The following is a 25518-nucleotide window of genomic DNA, read 5'->3' as shown; positions in this document are numbered from 1 at the left end:
TTCCACTTAGTATGTGAACAATCAGGTATTTATACTATCTCTTACACTTGGAGCGTGGTTCAAAGACACGATCATGTACCTGGTAAACGAGATAATAAATAACTTGAGTATTAATCATAGTTATCATGCAGACTCCAACTAAACAGTCTGCACGTAGTAACACAGATTAAATTAGCAGTCAATCCTACTTCTCTATTTAGTTTACTCTTAACTATCCTCCAATTTACTCCCATTACAGCCACTACTGTACGTCTAAATAGGATGTAGTTTAGCATATGCACTACATATTCATAATTTTTGAATGTAAACAAAATATCTAGTTTTCAACAACATTCGTATGTACTCCAATTTATGTATTCAGTCATAAACGAAAAAAATAGATCTAGTACAACATTATTGACAGAACAACAACATGCTGTTGTTTCTTATAGATTTCTAAGCGAAAAGTTGCATAATATGTGGTTTATATTTTGAAGGTTAGTCACTATGTTTTCAGTATTACAATTTATTTAAAATAATATGGCCGTTATGGAGAAACTAGGCTTGTTATCACTTATGGCGACAAACTCTACTTATCAAACATGGGGAACCTAACATCAAATGAATATATATGGACTAGTTTTAAGAGATTAGTAGAATTTTAGGGCATGTAAACTAGATGAAGTTGAAAAACTTAACAATTTAAACAAATTACCATTAGATATTGCAGTATCCATTGTTTTATGACTAAGGAGTTCAAGACCGTAAGTTCCATCCATATGTCTAAATGGTCCAGGGAAAAGATGTATTAAACGTTTGGTAAAATCTGTATAAAATATAAAATAATAATTATTAATTACATTAGTAGTATTTATGAAAGGTAGAATATTAGCCAAGGTATAATTAATTTGGACATTAAGCATATGGTAAACAGGAATAATACAGTTAAAATAGACTATACACCAACTGTAAAAGATCGTCTTATGATGAATTACGTCGATAACTTTTGCTATACTTTAATTCCTAAAGTTAAACATACATTTCAGAAAGTGAATAAAGGGAAATGTTCGCAGGAATTGACGTAGAGTATGAAAAAGTCATCTTTGAAGTAGTTACTCTAGTACCATTAACAACATAACTGCCGAGCGAAATTTATGCAGAGTAAAACACTCTTATAATGAAGAGAAAAACAAGCAAGCGAAATTGAACACATCGCTTTATTGTTAGGAAAACTTATGCTGTTCATTAGAACGGAATTTTACACGTTGAATATAGTCAATCGGTCATTTAAAAATATAGAAACTATCCCAAAAGTGTATCATTTCAAGTTGCCACAACTTACATAAAAACAGCAGAGTAATCAACATGAAAAGTAAAAGAGTGAAAATAATGATACCAACGGTAATAATCAACTGACAATAAAAAATCTAACTTACAAGGACCAAATTTAATACTTAAATGAAGTGAATGGAGTAATAATACGCTAAAAACTTAGTGCATCCGTGTCAGGTGAATTTTGAGCAGTGTCATCTAACTATAAGTTAAGAACATTTCACTCCTTGATTCTGACCTCATCAATTACCAATTACTGGGCTAACATTAAGAGAGGTGTTTCGATAATGCATATTTTTGACAGTCCTTATTCTTTTTGTGACTAAATATAAACACAATTGATTTAGGAGTATCTCTAATTGTCTATCTAATTCATTACCTTGATAAAAAAGATACTCAGCAAACAACAATACAAGGAAGAAAACAAACAGCTGACAATGATATATAAATGAATACGGTCAAGAACTAACCATAAAAGTAATTCTGAAGCCATTCTGCCGATTGCGACGAGACACTTTGATGCTTAAATGGTTTCACCATTATGCATGTAAATTCCCCTGTCAGCTCATTCTTTAAAATTAAAAACAAACAAAAATGTCAAGTAATTCCAAGATGTTGCATTCGGACATGTAATACTATTTGTCACAAAATAAATAACTAACATCAAATTACTAAAAGTAAGAGATATTGTCAATCTAGTGAATTCCATATGAATCTTCAAGATTTACGCACATACTACCAGTGGCAGGAATGCTTAATAAGCTGTCAATATTTCAAAGGCAATAACAGAAGCATGAAAATAGGCAATAATTATTTGATGCACCCATTACTACTGAACAATTATAGTTTGTCTTCAATGCAAAAATAGTAAAAACAAACAGACCAAATTTGAAGACAACAATGTAACCACATGGAATTAATCTGTCTGATAAGCAAAACCTAATAACAAAATTACACACAAGTGTTCTATGCATGTATTGAAAAACATTAGTTTGGTACATGTGAATATCGTTTACTATTCGCAGTAATGATCAACGCCCTCGACCACATTTTATGATTTATTATCAGTATATAAGATAGTTATATACACCACATAAATTATAGTTTTGACATTTAGGTATAAAAAACCACTTACAGGTACGTATGGATACACTTAATTTCATAAGCACAAGTGAAAACAAGCTAAAGGACAATTTTGAATCAGTACTTTGAATTGTGTATACAGCCACAAAGGTCACATTTATTACAGAAAATATCTTCAGATTCAACGTCACAAAAAGATTATATACAAGTGACTTAACTTGGTTATTTAGAGGAACTAACATATTTACTGGAGTTAGGTGTCTATTTCTACTATCGTCAGAGGGGAATCATAATGGAAAAATGTGCACTTGTACATTCTGTTGTCACATAGACTGAGTAAAATATTATACACAATGAAAGATTTATTTATACATTAAAATGTGACGTGTAACATTATATAAAGAAAAGTGTTAACCATATCGTCAAAATTATATTATCATCAAGTAGAAGAGAATACATGATGTACGTTAGTATACTTTAATTATGTGGAAGGATACTACATATTAGCTAGACATGAGAATATTTTGTGCAGCACAAAACTGATTTTTGTAGAGTATATATATTCATTATTGATCTAGCCAAAATATTAAGCATTATAATATCTTGCATCAACCTCCACTCGATTATTCTTCGGTGTCGTTACGAAAGATGGTAATGTGAACTAGTCTGCTACCGTCTTAAATCATGTTATTTGTAATTAGTCGACATTGAAGTACTAATTTGAATTAAGTTATCACATGAGAATCTATTAGCTCCACTAAAAACAACCTGTTTGTATATACTACATCCATAAGAATAGCATTTTTCAGTTTCCGATTCGCACTGACATATAATAATCGCACAGAAGTCAAAGTAGCATTCTCAACATAATCGAAAAATGACCACAAATTGGCCATTAGAAAACTCTCACCATATTTTGACGAAGATAAACTGGGATGTAACCTGATCGTTTCCAAAATCTTAACAAGCTGGGAGTAGCACCGAAAGAAACACCAATGTAATCAAGTTTCTCAGAAGGACGTTCAATAAGACGACTAAGTAAAGGGGGCAGACTCGTAGGTTCACGCCGTTTGATTATTTCTGTGAGAAGATTTGAATTATTTTCAGATAATCTTGTATTATTAGATTCCAAACTAGCATCTGAGTCATCCTGATTGTCATAGTTCTCTTCATCTAAATCACAGTTAAAACTTAAGGTTGAAGGTTTGAATTTTAAAGATTTATTGGATGTTTGGTTCAAGCTTTTAGTCTCTTCGGTAGAACGATTGCAGCCAACATTTTCAGTTTGGATGTCAGTATGCTGATTTTCTGGAAGAACTTCAATATCCTAAAAAGGAAAAGCAAACAATTTATGGTCAGTAATTAATAGAGCGCGAAGCTTCTCATTCATATAATGAAAGCTCTTACCGTTTGCTCGTTGTAATAGTCATATAAGAGTTTCAACGCTCTTGTCCCATAACCAAGACCTTGATAATCAGGATGAGTAGCTATTCGTACTACACGAACACCAGATAATTCACCAAAGTTGGCATCACAGAACTATAAAACAAAGGATCAATCAAGTACAGTAATTGAGACAAACACACTGCATGGAATAATCAAATGGATGTAATTGAACTTCTGAATTAAATGAATCGACACAATTTATTTATGCTCTAAAACAAACTACAACTACACTACCTAAAATTTTTCTAGTTAAAACTAAAAAGGATTAGAGACACTGAGCTCAGCCCGTAAAAAAACACAAAGGGGATTCGAATATAACCTACGTAACTGACACAATAACTAAAGTGGAAATTTATTTACTTATAAGCAGATGCTAATAAAATTTGAGAAACACGTTGACTAGTTTAATCTCCTAGTTTAAGGAACATAAAAGTCACAAAAAACTTAGGCTACTGATTGATCTACTGGTATATTATGCACACCATCAACTGAAAATTGAAGAATAAAGCTCATTAACCAAATAAAGTCTGATATTTCAAGCTTTGGTCAGCACCAGCTACTAAGAATATCTATTCCGAACCGCGACCTATTAGCTACAAATCAAATCCTTTCACTATTATGTTACCCTTCAGTTAATAACAGTTTGACCGATCTTGATTACCTTCCTCCAATCGATAGACACACAGAAATTGAGACATACATAACTCGATTTTATCACTTTACGGCCAAACAACTTACAGTTCAAATTACTTTATTCAATTTTCTGAATTAATGTTAGGATGATGACAAATATAAAAAACGTCTGCGCTACAGAATGTTTTTATAGGCAAAAGTAAAGCTGGAAGTGGAGCTAGTGAACGATTTTACTCTACTAATATTATCATCCGAAAAAATAAACGTCTTTCGGAGAAAAGGTCAAATCACTACTTTTCATGCATCCACCATATAGAGAAAACTGATATAATCTTATTCTTAATGGAAGAATACCTGTTGAGACAATGTCCAAGGGATCAAATCACCAGAAGGACGTAAACCACGAGAAAGGTTATGCATCACTCGATCCTTGTTTATTTTCCCCTCTAAAGAAACTTGCAGCACACAAAGAACCTCTGGTACATAGCCAGATTTATGATCATATGGAGCAAGAAGACAAAATATATGATGAGCAGGTGCATCTGAAAGTAGTTGTAAATCATTTGGGGAATTTTTATAATGTGACGAAACATAAAGAGCCATCAGTCTATGTAAAAATATTTCCGTTGACTTGTGATATGAAAACAAAGTATCCCTATTAACATAATACAACTGGCATTGATCAACAGGAGGAAGATAAATATTGACTTCATTAGCTTGTTGTTCACGAGACAGAGACTCTCCACAATCCAAACACAATAAGTCAAATAACCAAGCTTCGATTGGATCGCCACTAGCATAACGAATAGCTTCAGTGAGAGATACTTCAAATAAAACCCGTGAAGTATCAACTGTAAAAGAAGTAAACAGTATAACGGTTTAGAAATTATGATCCAGATTAAAAACAGACTAAATAACGCTCACAAGTTAGTGCAAAACATATTATACAACTGGTACGTTATGGACCCCTGTTCACTTACCGAGTATGAAATTCCCAACTATTGATAATAAAATTTAGAATGGGTAATCCATCTGATAAATTTGGATAATGCAATGAGAAGACGAACGTTAACAGAATTGTGATATATTTCGGCAATGCCAAAGGTTGATATCAAGTCATCCTTTGTAGTTTGTACAAGAGTTTTCAAGGGCGTATACTAAGGTTTATTCAAGCCTTGGCTATACAAAAACTGAACCCCACTATATATATATACAATTTGTTTCTACTCTGGTAATACTGATCCATTATTCTGCTTAGTTTTCATACTGTGTACTTTACTATTATTTCTGTTTCCGTTTATCTTCTAATTTGTTTAGTTGACTTTAGATTTTTCGCATACAATGCCTTAACAAGTATATGTGTGATCAGATTGTTCGAAATATATCGCATAATACTGATAATCTTCGTCTTGTCATCACATTATCCAAACTGCTAATAAATCAATCACCTAAAATCTTGGTTGGCAAAGATTATCTGCTTAAAGCTTATCATAAAAAATGGTTGTTTTTTCATTTTTGTAGATGAGGCCAATTTCAAAAGTTATATCGTTGAATGGGTTATGTAAGTGAATAAGATAGTGACTCTAAAATAACTTAAAATACAATGTAAGAGCAGCCACTAAATTAATTAACAACAAAACACTTATCAATCGAATGCAATACCTAAATACTGAATTAATCTAGCATTCGACAAAACAAAGCATGCTATGAAGTGTGTCACTATGCGGACATACTTGACGACGGTAAAAAGGATTTAAAAAAATTAGTAAAACCTTTAGGGTAATGAGTAAAGGAATTCATTAAACATAGAGCGGATAGCTAGAGAAAACCACTTGGGATTTTCTTACAACTACCCTCAACTACATAAGACCTAACAAAGTATATCACGAATTCAGATCAATGAGGTTAGTAACCACGTTAGACACTAGATTATTATAATCCCATCAGAACGAAGACGGAACACAATAGACAGCTTGCATGCAACTCGACGATTTAGGCTTCGCAGATCACCTAGCCCTTCTATCTCATAAACACTAACAAATCCAGGCCAAGACAACCACTGTAACAGAAGCCTCTGCATCAGTAGGCCTCAACATACACAAAGGAAAAACCAAGATACTCAAATACAACAAGGAGAACACCAAACCAGTCACACTTGATGGACAGGCTCTGGACAACATTACCGATGAACCAGGAGGATCGGATGCAGACGTAAAGGAGAGGATTCGCAAAGCAAGGATAGCATTCCTACAGTTGAAGAACGTATGGAACTCGAAACAATTGTCAACCAATATCAAAGTCAGATTCTTCAAACGAAAGTCGAGACAGTTCTACTCTAGGGAGCTGAAACTTGGAGGATTACTGCTACCATCATCAAAAATGTACAAGCACTTATAAACAATTTTCTACACATGATATTCTTCGTTCGTTGACCGGATACCATTAGCAACAGCCTACTTTGGGAGAGAACAAACCAGTTCCCAACTGAAGGGGAAATTAGGAAAAGGCGTTGGAAGTGGATAAGACATAGATCGAAGAAATCATCAAAATGCATCATGAGACAAGCGCTAACTTGGAATCCTGAAGGGAAGCGGAAAAGAGGAAGGCCAAAGAACACACCGTGTATAGAATCGGTAGCAGACATGAAAAATATGACTAGCAACTGGAAAGGATTACCGAGGACAAGTTTGGATGGAGAGTGCTGGTGGACAGCCTATGCTGCTCTAAGAGGGTTAACAGGCGTAAGTAAGTAACCTAAACGAAGAATGATACGATATTATAGCTATTGGAACAAAGTCACTGGTGATAACTAAGGGATAAGGAGGGGTATTCGAAATTAAGACGAATGTGTAAAGTAAGCACATACATAAACGTGATTGGTTTATCTAAGTTTCAAATCACTCTGAAGACATAAATGGTTGTCAACAAGAGAAGTTAGACAGATGACTCTTTAGTAAACTTTGTGTACTCTGCAGAATTTCGAATAAATAACAGAGGGAATATGTCCAAAACATCCATTTCCAGACAAAACAAACTATTGAAAAAAAATACAAAGTGTATCTGGAGCCGTTGTCAATACATTCTCTCCACAAGTCCTTTAACTCATCTATCGCGACTAGGATTATCGTTGAAGTATTGATTACAGGTTATGCAATCTATTCATTTGATAGCAAACTATTTGATTACCCACACAGCTAAGTAATCGAAATCTTCAAATCCAAGTCGAACATCTTCTTCCACATTTTTTCTGGCTATCAACAGCCTTTTCAGTTGCCTCAATTTTACTACTTCATAGTTTAGTAATCCAAAACGATAAATCACTTTGAGGGGATGCTAATTTTGAGTCGTACTGATTAATATACAGTGTTGAATACCATTTCAGTCTCATTAGTCGTTAAGGATTTTTACGAATAAAATAAACATGCAACGATTACCTGGGTTGAATTACAACAATACTTTAGAAATTTTACCTGATCGAAAACCTTTCCCCAATAACATCTTGTCTTTCCCCGTCGATTGAACAGACTTAGATTTTACATCATCTGTTGACAACTTTGTTGTAGTTCCTGATATGGTGCATTGTGATCGCAGTTGACGCAGTAGTTTAAAGGATAAAGATCGACCAGTGCCTTCGTAACCATTAATAGTAGATGCCATAAATACAATTCTTGGACCACTGATAATGGATTGTACGAGAGGTAGTGGAATGGCAGCAGCTTCGTCTATACATACTAGATCTGCTTGTTTGACACTCGATAGGGCAGCCATTTCCCATGGTGGTAAATAGATAAGAGATTGTCTGTGGCTTCGTCTGTAAACGTCGATTCTAACTGTAGCTTGATTGTGTTCAGGATTCATTGAGCGACTAACAATATAATCCTGGTGCTCTTCATACTGAAAAGCATTTAAACCGTTTACAACAAACTGCATAAGTGTATTTAGGTTTTCCGGACTGGGTGCAGTAACATACAAGTTAGGCAAACCAGTTTCAAAAGCAGCAGCTAATCCAAGTCCCAATGCTGCAGATTTACCCCGGCCTCTACCGGAGGTTACAACAACAAAGGCTGATGAGCTACTAGTTTCCTTAGTTCCAGCTCCGATCGAAGAAAGAAGAGAGTTTGCCGTAGCCAGGGAGGTGGTATCCTGAGTATTTTTATTGCAGCCCTTATTTTGTAACTGCGAAGCTGAAGCCAAAGAAGCACAGAATTGGACAAGACTTTTAGCCTGGTCAAATGTGATACACAACTTTATTAAAGGAGTAAATGGTGAGCCATCTTCAGCTAAGGAGACCTGGAAACAAATAACAGAAATCATGGGAAAAAAAACTTTGAAATGATGCACCTATATCAACCATTCCAAAATACGTAGATAGACTATACTATGTTCATGAATAACGTAGAACTCGTAACAGTCGCAAACCAACCACTGTATGTTTAGTTAAGCTTTTCATTTAAAATCATTTCAAATGAATAAGAGAAGCTAAGAAAATTGAAAGACATACAAGGAAAGGAATAGACAATCTAATGCATTAATGAATCTATTGTACAGTTGCTTAGAGTTGATAAGTTAATAAGAATAAACCTAAAATCATAACCAACAACATTTGGAGTCAGTCAGTCAGTAACAACGTAGAACTTCGTACGTACGTACATCATTCCGAGTTGCCATACCACATTACCACACACAAATACAATTGTCGATTCAAATCCCGTAGTGGTAGAGGTGGTAAAAGTATAAGCAGTAATCAGAAAGATTAGGGTTTGAAGATGTTATTCATGGAGTATAATCCAGTGAAATAAATTTGGAAAGAGAAAAAAAGGGAAATGAAGAATTCAGATTAGAATTTGGGAGAACACAACTGGTGGATGCACATGCGCGATTGCTAACGATTTTTAGCAATGTAATTCAAGGTGCCGAATCATCAGATGCTATCGTATCGCGGATCCCAAACAGGGAGCCTACACATACCAACATGGCATGAACAGAATTTTCAGTAAATGTCGTCATTTTCATTTTATTTGTGTGTGAGCTGTGATACTGCCCGGGTACCCACATCGAAGCAAGCGGTTTTCTTAGAGAGTCACACCCCGAGCCTTTGACCTAAAGGTCTGACCCACAAGGCAGTAGTGCATCGTAGGAGATGCAGTCCCGTGGTAGCTGGTGACCAACAATTGGTTTATACGCCATTTGTTCCCTCAGGGTACTGGAGCACTGGGTTTCTTCAGGCTCCTTAAAACTCATCGAAGCTCGTCGGTCTACTCCGGGTGACCGTGAGTTTGATCATGAACAAAGGCTGTTACGTAATAAAATCGGGCAAAGCTTGCATAAGGACTGAGAAACCTGGTGGTCGGAGCATGCTAATGAGTTGAAAGCAGCAGCTGCATCTGGTAACTACCGGAAGCTCTTCCAACTCATCCGAGCCACTGGCAGCAAGAAGTCTGGTGTGAGCGAAACAATATGCGAGGATGACGGGATGCTAGTCACTAGCACCCATCGACGTCTTGGACGATGGGCAGAATTTTTCGAAGGGCAGTTCGAATGGTCTGTTGCTCCGACAACATCGGTCAGACTGTCCTGCCCTCCATGGCCGGTGACGACTGATTCACCAAATGAGGTGGAAGTCTGCAGGGAACTCCAACTCTTGAAGCGCTACAGATCACCGGGCCCAGATGACTTACCTCCGGCTCTTTTTGAAGATGGTGGTGACCTTCTGGTTAAGGAACTGACAACGTTGTTTACAAGAGTCGGGGAACTAGAGAGTGTACTAACGTGATGGAATGAGTCGATAGTTGTCCCTATCTTTAAAAAGGGTTCGCGTCGTTCCTGTAACAACTATCGGGGGATAAGTCTACTTCCGATTGCGTCCAAACTATTGGCTTCCGTCATACTTCGTAGGTTGTTCAAAACCCGAGAAAGATTGACTCTCGAGGAGCAGGGTGGGTTTCGTTCTGGTCGGGGATGTATTGGTCACATCTTCACCCTCCGCCAAATGTTAGGACACCGTCATACTTATCACAGGCCAACAATCGTGGTGTTTCTTGACATAAAGGCTGCCTTCGATTCGTTGGACAGCATTGTTCTCTGGGATTGTCTATTGAAGAAGGGTGTACCTGAGAAGTTCATTAACATCTTAAAGGCCCTATATACAAACACCTTTCTTCATTGTTCCACTCAAGCAGTGGGGTTAGACAGGGTTTCCCAATCTCACCATTCCTCTTCAAGTTCGCCATCAATGACATTCTGTAAACAGCTCTGATGGATGTAAGTAATGGCGGTGTGGATATGTTGCCTGGCGAAAGACTTCTCGACCTTGAGTATGCGGATGGTATTGTCTTACTGTGCGATAATGCCCAAGCCATGCAATCCGCACTTAATCAGTCAGCAATCAATGTCCGTAGGTACGGTATGTGCTTTGCACCTTCGAAGTGCAAAGTACTTCTACAAGACTGGCAGGATTCTAATCCTGTACTCACCCTGGATGGTGAGCAGATAGAAGTAGTCGAGAAGTTCGTGTATCTAGGTAGTTGCATAAGTGCTGGTGGTGGCGTGAGTGATGAGGTTGATTCACGTATAATGAAAGCCAGAGCGTCTTATGTCAATCTGGGCCACCTTTGGCGCCTTCGTGATGTCAGTTTGGCTGTAAAAGGTCGGATCTACAACGCGTCAGTGAGAGCAGTTTTGCTCTATGCTTGTGAAACCTGGCCTCTCCGAGTTGAGAATGTTAGACGACTCTCTGTGTTTGATCATCGCTGTCTCTGAAGGATTGCTGACATCCAGTGGCAACACCATGTCAGTAATGCAGAGGCTCGGCATCGTGTGTTCGGGCGCAGAGACGATAATCCAATTGGTGTCACCATTTTGAAACACCGACTTCGGTGGCTTGGATATGTTCTACGAATGTCGTCCCAGAGAATTCCACGCTGTGGATTGTTTGCCGACGCTGGGACTGGTTGGAAAAAGCGGAGAGGTGGTCAGTGTGCGACATGGTGTCGGGGTATGAAAGAAAGCTGCAAGGGGTTGACTTCTGTTGGTCCTTCACGACTCCCTGGCTGGGGTCCGAGAGATGGTGAGACACAGTGGCTAGAGACGTTATCAGATATGGCTCATAGTAGAAGCCAATGGCGATCCTGCTGTAAGCTTCTTTTACTTTCTTCATAAAAAGTGGTTGTATCTTCCTTAACTGAAAGGATTCTGGTTGTACCTTATTATTATTATTATTATCATTATTATTATTATTATTACACTACCTTACACTAATCTGTGGTCGTTATTGTTCTTTTTTTCCTTATACGCACCATACCTTCTTTTTCTCTTCCCATTCTCATTGTTTTGTGTGGTGCATATATATTTGGTGCCCCCTTGTACCAATATTTGTGTTCAAATAAATAAACCAACATTGCTCAGTCCACTTGTCAGTGACTTCATGAATTATCGCATTTGGAATATAATTCGATTACATGTTGATTGTATAGTACATAGAAAAACAGAAAATATTGGGGATTCTAAAGTCATATAATTCTAAGATGTCATTGGACAGGAACCGACCATATGTTATGTAATTTAGGACCGTTTGTTTACATATTACGTATTCCATTTCTTTGATAAAACATGCCGTGATTTCTCCAGTTTTTATTGTCGCTTGGTTGTAGAATCTTAGATGGAACAATAGATTATCTAGTCACCTGAGTCATCATTCCATATACCGAATAGACAGGTATTCGAAATTCTAATATTTTAATAGTGCTTATTGTAATCGAAATAGTAGGTAATAACCAGTTTTTCACGCTCAGTACATCTTTCAGATAAATATCAACAATGAATTTGCTGTTCACTACCAGTAGATCCCGACTACTCGGTTGAGATCAATGTGGTAAACTCAACCAATGTTTTAAGACCTTAGCTGACATGGCTCGGAATCGTCCACATCAGCATAAATTTGTTAATTGTATATATTTTCAGTTTTGAATCTAAGCAATCTTCTGCGTATAACTTCCCACTCTGTCGTTTAAAACCATATTCCTAAGATTCAGCCCTTCTTTTCATGATTGCTACTGCATTATATTGTGTAACTTGCAATTCACAATATCGTGCAAACGGGTTACATTTATATACGTACGGCACTATAACTAGACTCAAAAGAATCCCATGACAGTGAATAAAACCAAGTAATCATCTGAACAAGTTCTAAATAACGATTAAAGAACTGTACAAGTGATTATTAAACAAGTCATTACTATAGTTTTTCTGTCCTACGAAATCAATATGTGCCAAGCAATGGACAGATACCTGACTGATTGAAAGATTGCTTGTAAAACAGAATGGATGTTGTACTACGTTGTGGGTTATAACTTACTGGAATAATCCTGCTTCGGTCTGGGCACCCGGGCAGTATCACAGCCCACACACAAATATAATGATAATAAAAATGTGTGGCGCATACATATTTGGTGTCCTCTTGTACCAATATTTGTGTTCAAATAAAAATATAAATAATATTGGAATAATGGAAATTAATATTGCATATAAAATGAAGTAAATAGTCGAAAATATGAATTTAAAGAATACTGAATGTCACTATTCACGATCTGATCATTCTAAAGTGGCATTTTAACTTTAATGACATTACTTTAAGCTTTTGGAGTTCCTTCTGTTCTAGAAGAATAGACTCATCACTAATATCAGCCTTCAATGACGTTAGTGAACTGAGAACTTTCCGGGACAATGGTAGGATATTCCATCGATCGTCTAATACAAGACATCGAGGGTTACTAGCCAATGATAGCAAAAACCTTTCGTTAAATCGACCGACAACATTGTGCTGGGATTCAGTGCGATATCGAGAATGGATATCCTGAAAAATTAAGTATAGAACGAAGAACACCATACCATAGCCATAGTGCAAAGCTGTTGTAAAGAGGTCATAGATTTTAACAAAAAAACTATGAGACCTCCACCAGAAACAGTTTCAATAGTCCGAGCAAGTAAGTTTGGTGTCAGAGCTTCGAAATCTTGAAGCACACACATATCGAATGTTTGTCCAAGAATTTTATGTGACTCGTCGTAATAGCACCAACGTATATCTGTCGAGCATACAAATTGCTCAAAAATTGTAGCATCAGATGTCAACCCTGCTTTCCGCCTTTTGCTAAACACATTAGGATTTACTCGTAGACAACATACTTCAAAAGTTTGAGGTTCTTCTTGCGGTGACTAAGAACATGACAATGAAAAATAAGGCTTACGTGCTAAAACTCAACTCCTTTTTGTAGCACCACAAAATGCTGAGCCGTCCTTTACTTGAGAGAGAATTTAAAATTTGATGCATTATGGGGACCTACACACCGATGATTACATTTAATTATTGAATTTAATTTTGGCTACCTGATCCTGGCCTTTATTCCCAACCATGACAAACATCGACCTATGTTTCCGAAGAATGCCATTTTTAAGCATTATCTGTATCCTATTATCTAACTTGTGCAGCTGACCCATTTTCGACCAACCTTAACAGCAAACAGAGAGGTTCGAAAAGCCGCTGTCATTATTGGTATATCAAAACAATATCCACATAGATCTAGCCTTTGAATAGAAAACCATCATATTTTTTATTTTCTTGGGTTCCACTCTACCAAAATGAAGTAGTTAAAAGTGCAGACAAACTTCCTGTATTATATTTCAAATGTTAACTATACAGTGTGTAAACTTATACTACAAGAGGTTATTGTTGACTTTAAGCATTTGAGTTTGTCTCCTGCGTCTTACAGGTTTTTCTAACATGAGTTGAATGAATGAAAAAGACTAGCTCGGTTTAAAATTATTTATGAGTTTTCTGTACATCATAAACAAATCAAAACTTAAACTACTGTCGGATCTACTGAAATTGTCTCACTTCTAAGGAGCCTTGTTATTATTTTAACGTAGTGTCGTAGGAAACGTTTCAACTACACGACTGAAAATTTTACCGTGCTTGCCAGCATCAGGTTTGAACTAAAATAATTTTTTTCTAATGTTATTGGTTCCTAAACAAACAATCTTTGAAACTTGGTATATAATTGCTGAGATGATTTACATTGAACACGCAATACTTTGAGAGGATCAAGAATGCTGAATATGGCAACGATGAGCCAAGATAACATGACTCGGTCATGCAGGCGTGGTCACTCTGCATAACATATTGCTTTATGTTTTGAACACATTACTCTCTACCCAGCCCGATTTGTTCTTCAAAAGTACTAGACGTATTATTGCTGGTTTTCACGATAGGACAAGTCAGTGTATACCATGATGTGACTTCTAATAAAGGTTTTATAGATTGGGTGGTCGCATCACAACATATCTGCACTTTTGGGACCAAGTGTATTATTATAGTAACAAAGATAAATGTACTTATACACAATTAGTCCACAAAATTACGCTTTCGTAGTCGGTTGGTCTTCGTCCTTGAAAAAAATTTCTTAAAAAACGCCATAAAACCAACCTTCAGAAAGGCATATCTGTGCTTTTGTTGATAGTCTCAAGTTTAAACGACATATGGTATACGAAGTTAAACTGTATCTACTTGATCAATTCAGCCATGAATCCATCAGGGTGACTTTTAACCGATACTTCTTCAACTACAATACCATATTCATATGCAAAGCAGTATATCAAAGGGGTCCTATTACGATGAATGTTTTCACTATATCGTCATCACAGCTTAAAAGAAAGTTTGTGCCATAGCTTTTCTAATTGGTTCAGCTTGTTACTTACATGGTTTTAACAGAGAGATAAATTTGTAGAAAACGAAGTGCCTCCTTCAAGGTGCATGTCTTTTCGTGAACAGACAACGGCTAGTGGTGAAATTCAGTATTTTGTTGGCGTGGACAGTAACGTCCATCAGTCAGGTATGTAGCTTACCCGGCACTTCCAAGCGAATAAAAAAACCCGATGCTTTTATGTGCACCTAATTTTTTACAAGTAATGTACTTGGTGTAACTCTTCTTCTGAAGATGTTTCAAGTCTACGATAAGCTAACGAATAAAATAATTACCAAAGAAATTGCTTTTTGTCTTTGTCTTGTAATTGCCTATCATCAAGAGAGTCGACCTTGAGCCACCAAAAGTATTAGGTCTACGAAGACGGTTTTAAAATAATAATCGCTTCTAGCAAATAAGTACACCGAAAGCTGTCCGAGAAGAGTCGCGTGATAATCGTGGCGGTAAATTCCTGATATGGATAGTTTTGTACTAATGCTAACCTCATTAGTTTTATGGGACACAATCAAAGATTTTGTGTTATGCAACACTTGCAACTAGTAAATCTCTTACATCTCGATAACACGCTTATATTCCAAATGAGTCTTCGAACTCCTTCATTCTTGACTTCTTATTTGACTGTGTTTCGGATCCTCTATTATCAATATGTTGTAGACGACAACGTTGTCAGGAATAGAATATTTATGACATGTTTCATCCTTCATAACCGCCTGTCATGAGACGTGCTGAAGTGGTTTCAGTATCAATGTCTATGGCCCCAAGTTTCCATATTTTGGTGGCCTGTGATTATTGGGAGTACCTGAATTATAGAATAATCTAAGAATCCAAGAAATAACGCAATTTAACGAAGAAGTATTAGATGAGCACAAACAGAAGTATTGTATTCGGAATTCCAAATCAAGCAGTCAACAAGCACAGAAGGATCATTAGATCACATGGCCCTATGCGTATGGAGCATCTAACACGTTATCCTTCCAATAGGCTGAGTGTGAGAAGGTATTCAATAAATCGATTGTCAAACTAATGTTCCATTGATATGGCTGACTGTTCAACTAACAACTATAGAGAAAAATTTCTGTGTAATACATCTTAGGATTTCTAAATTTTTCCCGAACGCGCGAGTATCTCGCTTCATCACACATTCACCTAGGTTTTGATATGTGGTTTGAGACAACATACCCCATCTTCTATTTACCAATTCTGCAAAACAGTTTACAAATACTACGCCGCAACTTTACTTCTATTCCGCAAATTATTTCGGAACTGCTTAGCTCCAATGATGTCAAGATTAGGTTCCGTTCATGTATTTCTTTTTCACAACACACAACGGATTTAATGCTATGTTTTCATCTCAAAACGAAACAAAAATGTTTGCACACTGACCTGCAAATACTCCGATATAAATATATGTTGCTGAGTACAGTTGGTTTCACAGTCCGCATATCACCAAGCTATACCACGCTTCATCTGCCCGGTCTAGACTAATTAAAAGCAACGTAAACGACTTCAACTAATAGAAGTACAATATAAACTCATTAAAAGTTTGTGGTCATTTCACGAAAACGTTTTCCAGTACCTAAAGTCTCTTGTCACAGGAAAAGAACAATGTCCACTCTCATATTTACTTCAAAAAATTATTCAGACATTATTTTCTGTCTCACAGGGCAATGTTATTTACCCAAAACAAGTTCTTTATATTTTTTTATTGATTATAAAGTGACATTTCGAATTCGGTATCTACCGTAAAACAAACTGTCCAAGAATACCCTACAAATTTTCGAAGAAAATCAACATTACTGCACAAGTATTTATTAGATAGGATACTAATATAATATTACAAACTCGTGAAATCTATCAATAGTAAAAGTTTGAATCGAATAGCAACTGGAAAACTCTTTCCAAAGTAAAAGAACTGTACAATGAAATTAAATAGCAGTAGACCTTCCAGAGATTGCTTAAGCATTATGAACGAATTTCGACTCAGTTCACACCAAATGAATAACTACGAGGTGGTTAGATTGGTGAGATTACGTCTATTAATCTCCTTATTCAATAAAACTCAATGTCCAGCACAACCACTGCATGTTCTCCATTTACGTTTGAATAAAAATTACAAAGGATCACATAACCAGAGTCTGACCCCATAAAATGGAGTGATATCCATTATTAAACCGATTGTTGGTTATGAAAAAACAAAGTTTGAACTTCCCTTTATGTCAATGTTTTGGTGGTTTTGAACACATTGTTTACTATATGTGAAAATTATATTTGAGATATTCTCAGCGATTGAAATTTAACTAATTCCAACGTTTCGTCCAGCTAACTTGTCTGAACTTCTTCAGAGTGATAGTCAAAATCAAAATTACCAAAGGCATGATTTGTAGTTAACTGATTCATTTTATCCTATTTTACAAAAAATCAACGTCCAAATATGATTGGTTTAGCAGTATTATCCTAATTGTTTAAAAACTACATATTTCTTTAATAATGTTGATTGTTACTCTGAAGTCCAGACAAGTTAGCTGGACGAAACGTTGAAATTATTTAAATTTCAATCGCTAAGAATGACTTCTCTATACTCGGAGCTCAATTACTGTCAAACTATTCGTTCTAATCTTGATGAATATTCGTATAAACATTGTTTACTGTTCACAACCTACAGATGAACTTCACAAATGAATAAAACCATCTAAACAATTTCTGATACTCCCTGAAAGAGATGATTATTACATTTGAAAAACTAGCTTTCAGAATTCCTGAAATAATCCAAAACAAACTCAGACAAGCTATTTACGCAAATGATTTTCCTTACGACACCAAATAGACAAACACGCCTTGTGTTAGCGCCTCAGTAAAATTGTAGAACATCGCGCGACGGCGACAGACCACCTAGTCGTTCACCACTAGCACTATATTCCCTAGAGAATCTCTTTCATATGAGGTGGCTATGGGAGTAAAGTTAACTCCATGTTGCGAAATAAGGATAGAGCCTAGAAACGTGCTTGTTCCTGAACACGGGCTGGCATTTTTTTATTAGTCTAGAATTGTGTTTGATGCAGCCCATAACCACCAAAATGATAGCAAACATGTATTGCGAGCTAGTGCTTATGATCGGCTTGACCAAAAGAACATTCTAGAGGATTCTCTACTACAATAGAAGGAGACGTCTTACTCGTAAAGCATGACCATTATATTGGGAACGGTCGTGGTGATGGCCAATAGGCAGATTGGTTGTCAGCCACGACAAAGAATTCACAATAATAAGTGGCCACTATGGCTTAAGCGGAATAAAAGAATGAATGGGACACTGCACAACCATTTACTGAGTGAAAACGTTTAATAATCAAATTCAAATAAGTACTTCCATCGAATCCAATGTATTTCTTCATTTAAATTGATTATTTGAATCTTACTATTGATACTTATGGCTGCACTTGATTTGTCGCTTTTGGCATTCATGTCTCCAATGCGAATTACCTCGAACTTGCCTTAAGCCGCAAGTATTATAAGTAGAGATGAATAGTGACACAGGATATATGTATGATAGGATGGACTGATCAATGACAGTACAAAACATCAAAAAGTATATTTCAACAACCAATATCAAAGAACAGAAATACACCACTTTGCAAATGCCAGGGGCTGCCCGAACTTAGTAGCTCAGTGGTTAATGATATGGCCTTTCAAGAGAACGTTATTGGGTTGAAGTATCGGAGTGATTTGCCAAAACTGGGAAGAGCCGGCGAAATGTCACCGAGCCATAGCAGTCGAGTCACTGAATAACGAACAGATCATCGATCCTCGTCAAGGTCTAGGATAATCAGCGCGCATAACTTGATCGTATGTCATTGACTGGCCCATGGGTTGGTGCTCCCACTATCTTCTCTATACTTATTCTTACTGATATATTTCCGTAATAACGTCCTTTTTTGTATGATCTTCAAAGCATCCATAGCACCTTGATACGACGAAGGGATAATCTACGTTAATGGCTGATCACGAGGTGCGATTTCGACGTTAGCTGTCAAGACCCAATCATTCAGCACAGACCACCTAGTTAGTGATCTACAAGTATATCGAGCGGACGAGTCCCATACAGGACGATTCGGACTGCACTGCTAACAAGCATCCATATCTGCGACTGGTGCATTTATGTTAGTTTTTTACGGCGGTGTTAACAACTAAACTAAACTCAGCCACACTGAGGTCGGATGGGAGGTTTTTAACAGGTTTAAACAAAGCATAACTTGATCAAGAGAAGAACTAAATTTACCGATGTCTACCAGTTATCAGAACGCTGAACGGGTTTTTCGAATGATTGTGTCCATGTTCATGACGCAGAAACTCTCAAACAAACATAGAAATCAATCTCATTTTTCTTATATATTTCAATTGACGTTAGGAACGTCACCATGGTTTTATGCATCTGGAAGTTACATATATTATAAAGTGCATTTACTAAAGTTGTAAAATATTACATATAACTTCTATATAGATTTCATCGCGCACGAAAAGTTACAAATAAGTCAAAATTCGACACAACCTTAATTTTATGCGATACACAAATTAAAGAGGTTAGGAAAGTGACGTTATCCGTAAGATGATAGAGAAACATGTGGTCGCATAAAGTGTATGGATTTCTACATCCATTTATGCACGCACAAACACGGCACGATCTTGTTTGTAAACTGGCATGCCTCATGTAACAAACTGTTATTGGGGAAAAATTGTTGTTATTATTATTATTATCATGGTTTATATAGATCGCTATGGAATCAATCCTTCATTTGGGGCTTACAATACTCGTGAAATCAACAAGTTATAGGGAATCCTTCGAAGATTAGGGTGGGTGTATATTTTATTAAAAATAATTTTGTCAGAGACCACTATGTTTCTATACACAACGAAATTAAAAAGACACCGGAATGCAGAACGCGTAATTCGAACTATCAGTAAAATCTATACTGTTAAACGAATTATGAGGACAACTTCGCGTACACATTGAGAATTCAAATGCCAATGAAAAATATTGCTAAGAATATTGGACGAAGTTCAGCTTAGCACATTCATACGCTAATTTTATATATACTGGATGTGAAATAAGAATTTTTAGACTTTGTGGGTATATACGGATGAATATTCAAGACATTTCCAACAAAAAGTACAGTCATTTCGAAAAAAATAATACGTTTGAGGCCTTCAGTAGCAGTTTGAGCCAAGATCATAAGTGCGGAATTGCAGAGGTGATGTCTTGAAGGAGTTTGAAACTGTCATAACATTTTCAGCCCACCTAGCTTTGTGAAAGGGTAGCCTAGTTAAGTACGATTATGAAGATATGTGCCAGGACGTAGCAGACCTTGCATACAGAGACATGGTGTGGCTATTTATTTATTTGAACACAAATATTGGTACAAGGGGGCACCAAATATATATGCACCACACAAAACAATGAGAATGGGAAGAGAAAAAGAAGGTATGGTGCGTATAAGGAAAAAAAGAACAATAACGACCACAGATTAGTGTAAGGTAGTGTAATAATAATAATAATAATAATAATAATAATAATAATAATAATAAGGTACAACCAGAATCCTTTCAGTTAAGGAAGATACAACCACTTTTTATGAAGAAAGTAAAAGAAGCTTACAGCAGGATCGCCATTGGCTTCTACTATGAGCCATATCTGATAACGTCTCTAGCCACTGTGTCTCACCATCTCTCGGACCCCAGCCAGGGAGTCGTGAAGGACCAACAGAAGTCAACCCCTTGCAGCTTTCTCTCATACCCCGACACCATGTCGCACACTGACCACCTCTCCGCTTTTTCCAACCAGTCCCAGCGTCGGCAAACAATCCACAGCGTGGAATTCTCTGGGACGACATTCGTAGAACATATCCAAGCCACCGAAGTCGGTGTTTCAAAATGGTGACACCAATTGGATTATCGTCTCTGCGCCCGAACACACGATGCCGAGCCTCTGCATTACTGACATGGTGTTGCCACTGGATGTCAGCAATCCTTCAGAGACAGCGATGATCAAACACAGAGAGTCGTCTAACATTCTCAACTCGGAGAGGCCAGGTTTCACAAGCATAGAGCAAAACTGCTCTCACTGACGCGTTGTAGATCCGACCTTTTACAGCCAAACTGACATCACGAAGGCGCCAAAGGTGGCCCAGATTGACATAAGACGCTCTGGCTTTCATTATACGTGAATCAACCTCATCACTCACGCCACCACCAGCACTTATGCAACTACCTAGATACACGAACTTCTCGACTACTTCTATCTGCTCACCATCCAGGGTGAGTACAGGATTAGAATCCTGCCAGTCTTGTAGAAGTACTTTGCACTTCGAAGGTGCAAAGCACATACCGTACCTACGGACATTGATTGCTGACTGATTAAGTGCGGATTGCATGGCTTGGGCATTGTCGCACAGTAAGACAATACCATCCGCATACTCAAGGTCGAGAAGTCTTTCGCCAGGCAACATATCCACACCGCCATTACTTACATCCATCAGAGCTGTTTACAGAATGTCATTGATGGCGAACTTGAAGAGGAATGGTGAGATTGGGAAACCCTGTCTAACCCCACTGCTTGAGTGGAACAATGAAGAAAGGTGTTTGTATATAGGGCCTTTAAGATGTTAATGAACTTCTCAGGTACACCCTTCTTCAATAGACAATCCCAGAGAACAATGCTGTCCAACGAATCGAAGGCAGCCTTTATGTCAAGAAACACCACGATTGTTGGCCTGTGATAAGTATGACGGTGTCCTAACATTTGGCGGAGGGTGAAGATGTGACCAATACATCCCCGACCAGAACGAAACCCACCCTGCTCCTCGAGAGTCAATCTTTCTCGGGTTTTGAACAACCTACGAAGTATGACGGAAGCCAATAGTTTGGACGCAATCGGAAGTAGACTTATCCCCCGATAGTTGTTACAGGAACGACGCGAACCCTTTTTAAAGATAGGGACAACTATCGACTCATTCCATCACGTTAGTACACTCTCTAGTTCCCCGACTCTTGTAAACAACGTTGTCAGTTCCTTAACCAGAAGGTCACCACCATCTTCAAAAAGAGCCGGAGGTAAGTCATCTGGGCCCGGTGATCTGTAGCGCTTCAAGAGTTGGAGTTCCCTGCAGACTTCCACTTCATTTGGTGAATCAGTCGTCACCGGCCATGGAGGGCAGGACAGTCTGACCGATGTTGTCGGAGCAACAGACCATTCGAACTGCCCTCCGAAAAATTCTGCCCATCGTCCAAGACGTCGATGGGTGCTAGTGACTAGCATCCCGTCATCCTCGCATATTGTTTCGCTCACACCAGACTTCTTGCTGCCAGTGGCTCGGATGAGTTGGAAGAGCTTCCGGTAGTTACCAGATGCAGCTGCTGCTTTCAACTCATTAGCATGCTCCGACCACCAGGTTTCTCAGTCCTTATGCAAGCTTTGCCCGATTTTATTACGTAACAGCCTTTGTTCATGATCAAACTCACGGTCACCCGGAGTAGACCGACGAGCTTCGATGAGTTTTAAGGAGCCTGAAAAAAACGAGTGACGAAAAGACGTGAAGCGAATGCTTTCATCTCAATAAGAATCCTAAGGAGAGCCAGCTACTTAAGTTGAACCGCGACTACATTGTCATCTATCGAAGATAAAGAAGAATAGATAGCATATCAGTTGGGTACACCAAGAGGTTTTTAGTATATACGGGTAAGACAGGTGTTGTCAAAAAAACTATTTTGGGAGATATTGAGCTAGCTTATTCGGTTTTGTAGGCGTACTGGTGAGTCCTAACAATCAAGCAGTTCAAAATGGCTACTATGGGCTCTTCATTTTTGTTTGTTGTTCGATCAATTAAAATTTCCTTTTGCGTATGGATTGTGGGCATTTGCCTGTGGAAAGAACGTTTTTCTGTCGAGAGAAATTAGAGGCACCTAACAAGCTGAAAACTACGATTATCAATACCGTCCTTCTTAATAATTTTTTGGTACATATTTGAACTTGATTTATTCATAGTTTGACTCTAAACAGTTAGATCCTATCTTGTCTTGGTTTCTATTATGTTTCTGAAAGTCTGAAGGTTACAGCACCCGAAAATCACTACGTATAACAAAGACGTATCAGTAAGACTAGGTAGTGGAGACTTTGAAATTGTACCTGTTAATTTCCGGACGCTCATTATCAAAATGTTACAATTAAAATTGAGTATATTTAGTATATAATGGACTGGACCATCCTAAATCTGAATTGAGCTAACCATTTTTTTGGGTCTACAGTTTGTTCAAATAAAACAAAAAAATAACCCTCAGTGATAAAGCAATATCTTAAAATGTGAAAGTGGATTTGAACAGCTTTATTAGTAGATCTAACAACATAAAAATTAATAAATATGAAACGAACCCAGTCAATGTATAATGATCAAGGATGATAAAATCGGTTAAGTAGATGATGACTTAAGGGTTAAATAAATAAGTAATAAGTATTAAATTACCTGGACTGTCCAGTAGATGAAATGATTATAGCAGTTTAAAAGAATAATCACAACATTTATGAAGATAAATTTAAGTGAACACACACAACATAGCAAAATAATAAAATCTAATTTTAATTGTCGACTACACTGCTGGAATGTTCGAAGGAGAATGGAACGAAAGGATAACCATCACCACTGTAGAATTTATTTTGAAATTCCACCCTGTTAAAAGATAAATAGTTCTAGAAAGTTTATTTTTACAAACAGTACCGTAAAATGAATACTTCATGTTTTTTTAAAGAATAGAAAAAATACAGTGGGTACAGGTTAACATAATTATAATTATAGTGACTGCAGATTATTTGCGTTTATTCTAGAATCACATATTAGGCACATCAATTACCTTGGTACAGACTATAAGGTTGAATAGTCAGCAATGTTAAACAATGTATTAGTCAGAGATAAATTTGTGTTGGCTCAAACTGTTATACCACATGACAGGACAAAACAAGGCTAACAAGAACAATTACAAAAAAAAAATCAAAACAAAGTAGTAACAATGATAAAAATGGAGGAGCCGCAGATGCGAGCTACATTTCTAAGACATTTGTGACCAAATACTAGCAACTTACGAGCATCTTCCGCTCTTAATAGCCACGTTTCGCAGTTGTACAGTAGAATAGAACGAACTGTTGCGCAGTATACTCGTTTTATCAATATGATACTGGATAACTGCTAACGAGCTTCATGAGCTACTGACGTCTTTGTTTTTGCCAACCCTAGATTCCTTACAACCTACACCAGAAAACACCATTGGTTCAGGCAAGAAGTAGTTGGAAATATGTAGCACATACAAAACACAAAGATTCACTACCACATTAACGAATCTGCCATCTTTCCCAAGTATATCATGACTAACCTCAACATCGTTTACTTGGTTATTCCAAGAAATGTGAGCAATGCTTTAGAAGTAACCGCAGCCTGCGTAAGTCTTTAACTTTAAAAGCAATGTTTCACATCAATGAAATAACACAGAGAAGACTGCTGCCCAATATAACTGTCCTTTGATCGGAAGGTGGATATTTTACTTATCCCATATGCTACCAAAAGTCAATCGAGCTTACCGAATCCGTGCAGAGATTTCATTTGATATCAATACACCAAAGCTGATGAGACCTCTAAAAGAAGTGAAGTGATCCACCTACTCAACTACTTTACCTATGATTACTAGTTCAAGAGTTGACGCAAATTAAGCGTGAAGAAAAATTCTGTATTTAAAGGGGAAGGAGGGAATCACAAGCAAGCTTCCAATGTCGTTAAATTCAATCAAACAGCTGATTTGACTAATGTTGTCTGAATAGAGAACCTTTATACGACTTAAGTATACTCTTTGAGACGTCATTCAATGACAGACAATGCCACAGAACCTTTCGATCAACATAGTTAAAGGCTGTATTGAAGGGTAAATCGATACGATTATGGTTGAGTATCAGTAAGTACGCTTAAGTTCTGAAATCTGACGAGGAATGAATATTCAGTCAATAAATCTATGTCCAGGTCCGAAACCAGTCTGATTTCTTTAAGTTCATTCTTAACGAGCTCTATTCAAACGTCAGATGATGACAGATGACAATATTTCAGATATTATATCTGCCAAACTGATTCTTTCTTTAATCACACGTGGATTTTCGTCCTTTCTTCAAACTGGGACAATAGGAGAGTGAAACTAGTCAGATAGGATTAGGTTCAGCCCCCAAACAATACATATGATCTTAGTCGGCTTAATGGTTACACTTAGACCA

The 25518-nt window shown here is 37.1% G+C and overlaps 1 protein-coding gene across 1 annotated transcript in view; it reads right to left on the bottom strand.

Moving 5' to 3' along the window:
* The window catches only part of NAT10 (N-acetyltransferase 10), a 43869-nt gene extending 29816 nt beyond the window's left edge, over positions 1-14053 (bottom strand). The window contains exons 1-11 of the mRNA XM_051209152.1: positions 13855-14053; positions 13716-13807; positions 13654-13683; positions 13360-13618; positions 13100-13324; positions 7944-8763; positions 4828-5324; positions 3802-3933; positions 3305-3721; positions 1782-1881; positions 695-805 (exon numbers count right to left, since the gene is read on the bottom strand). Of these exons, the coding sequence (XP_051074583.1) occupies positions 695-805; positions 1782-1881; positions 3305-3721; positions 3802-3933; positions 4828-5324; positions 7944-8763; positions 13100-13324; positions 13360-13618; positions 13654-13683; positions 13716-13807; positions 13855-13965 (2794 nt within the window). The 5' untranslated portion in view covers positions 13966-14053. The remainder of the gene's footprint in view (positions 1-694; positions 806-1781; positions 1882-3304; positions 3722-3801; positions 3934-4827; positions 5325-7943; positions 8764-13099; positions 13325-13359; positions 13619-13653; positions 13684-13715; positions 13808-13854) is intronic.
* Positions 14054-25518: the final 11465 nt, after the last annotated feature.

This window comes from Schistosoma haematobium, chromosome 1, assembly GCF_000699445.3.
Source record: "Schistosoma haematobium chromosome 1, whole genome shotgun sequence".
Lineage (NCBI taxonomy): Eukaryota > Metazoa > Platyhelminthes > Trematoda > Strigeidida > Schistosomatidae > Schistosoma > Schistosoma haematobium.
The sequence above is the reverse complement of the archived record's forward strand: the minus strand, read 5'-3'. Positions and strand labels throughout refer to the sequence as shown.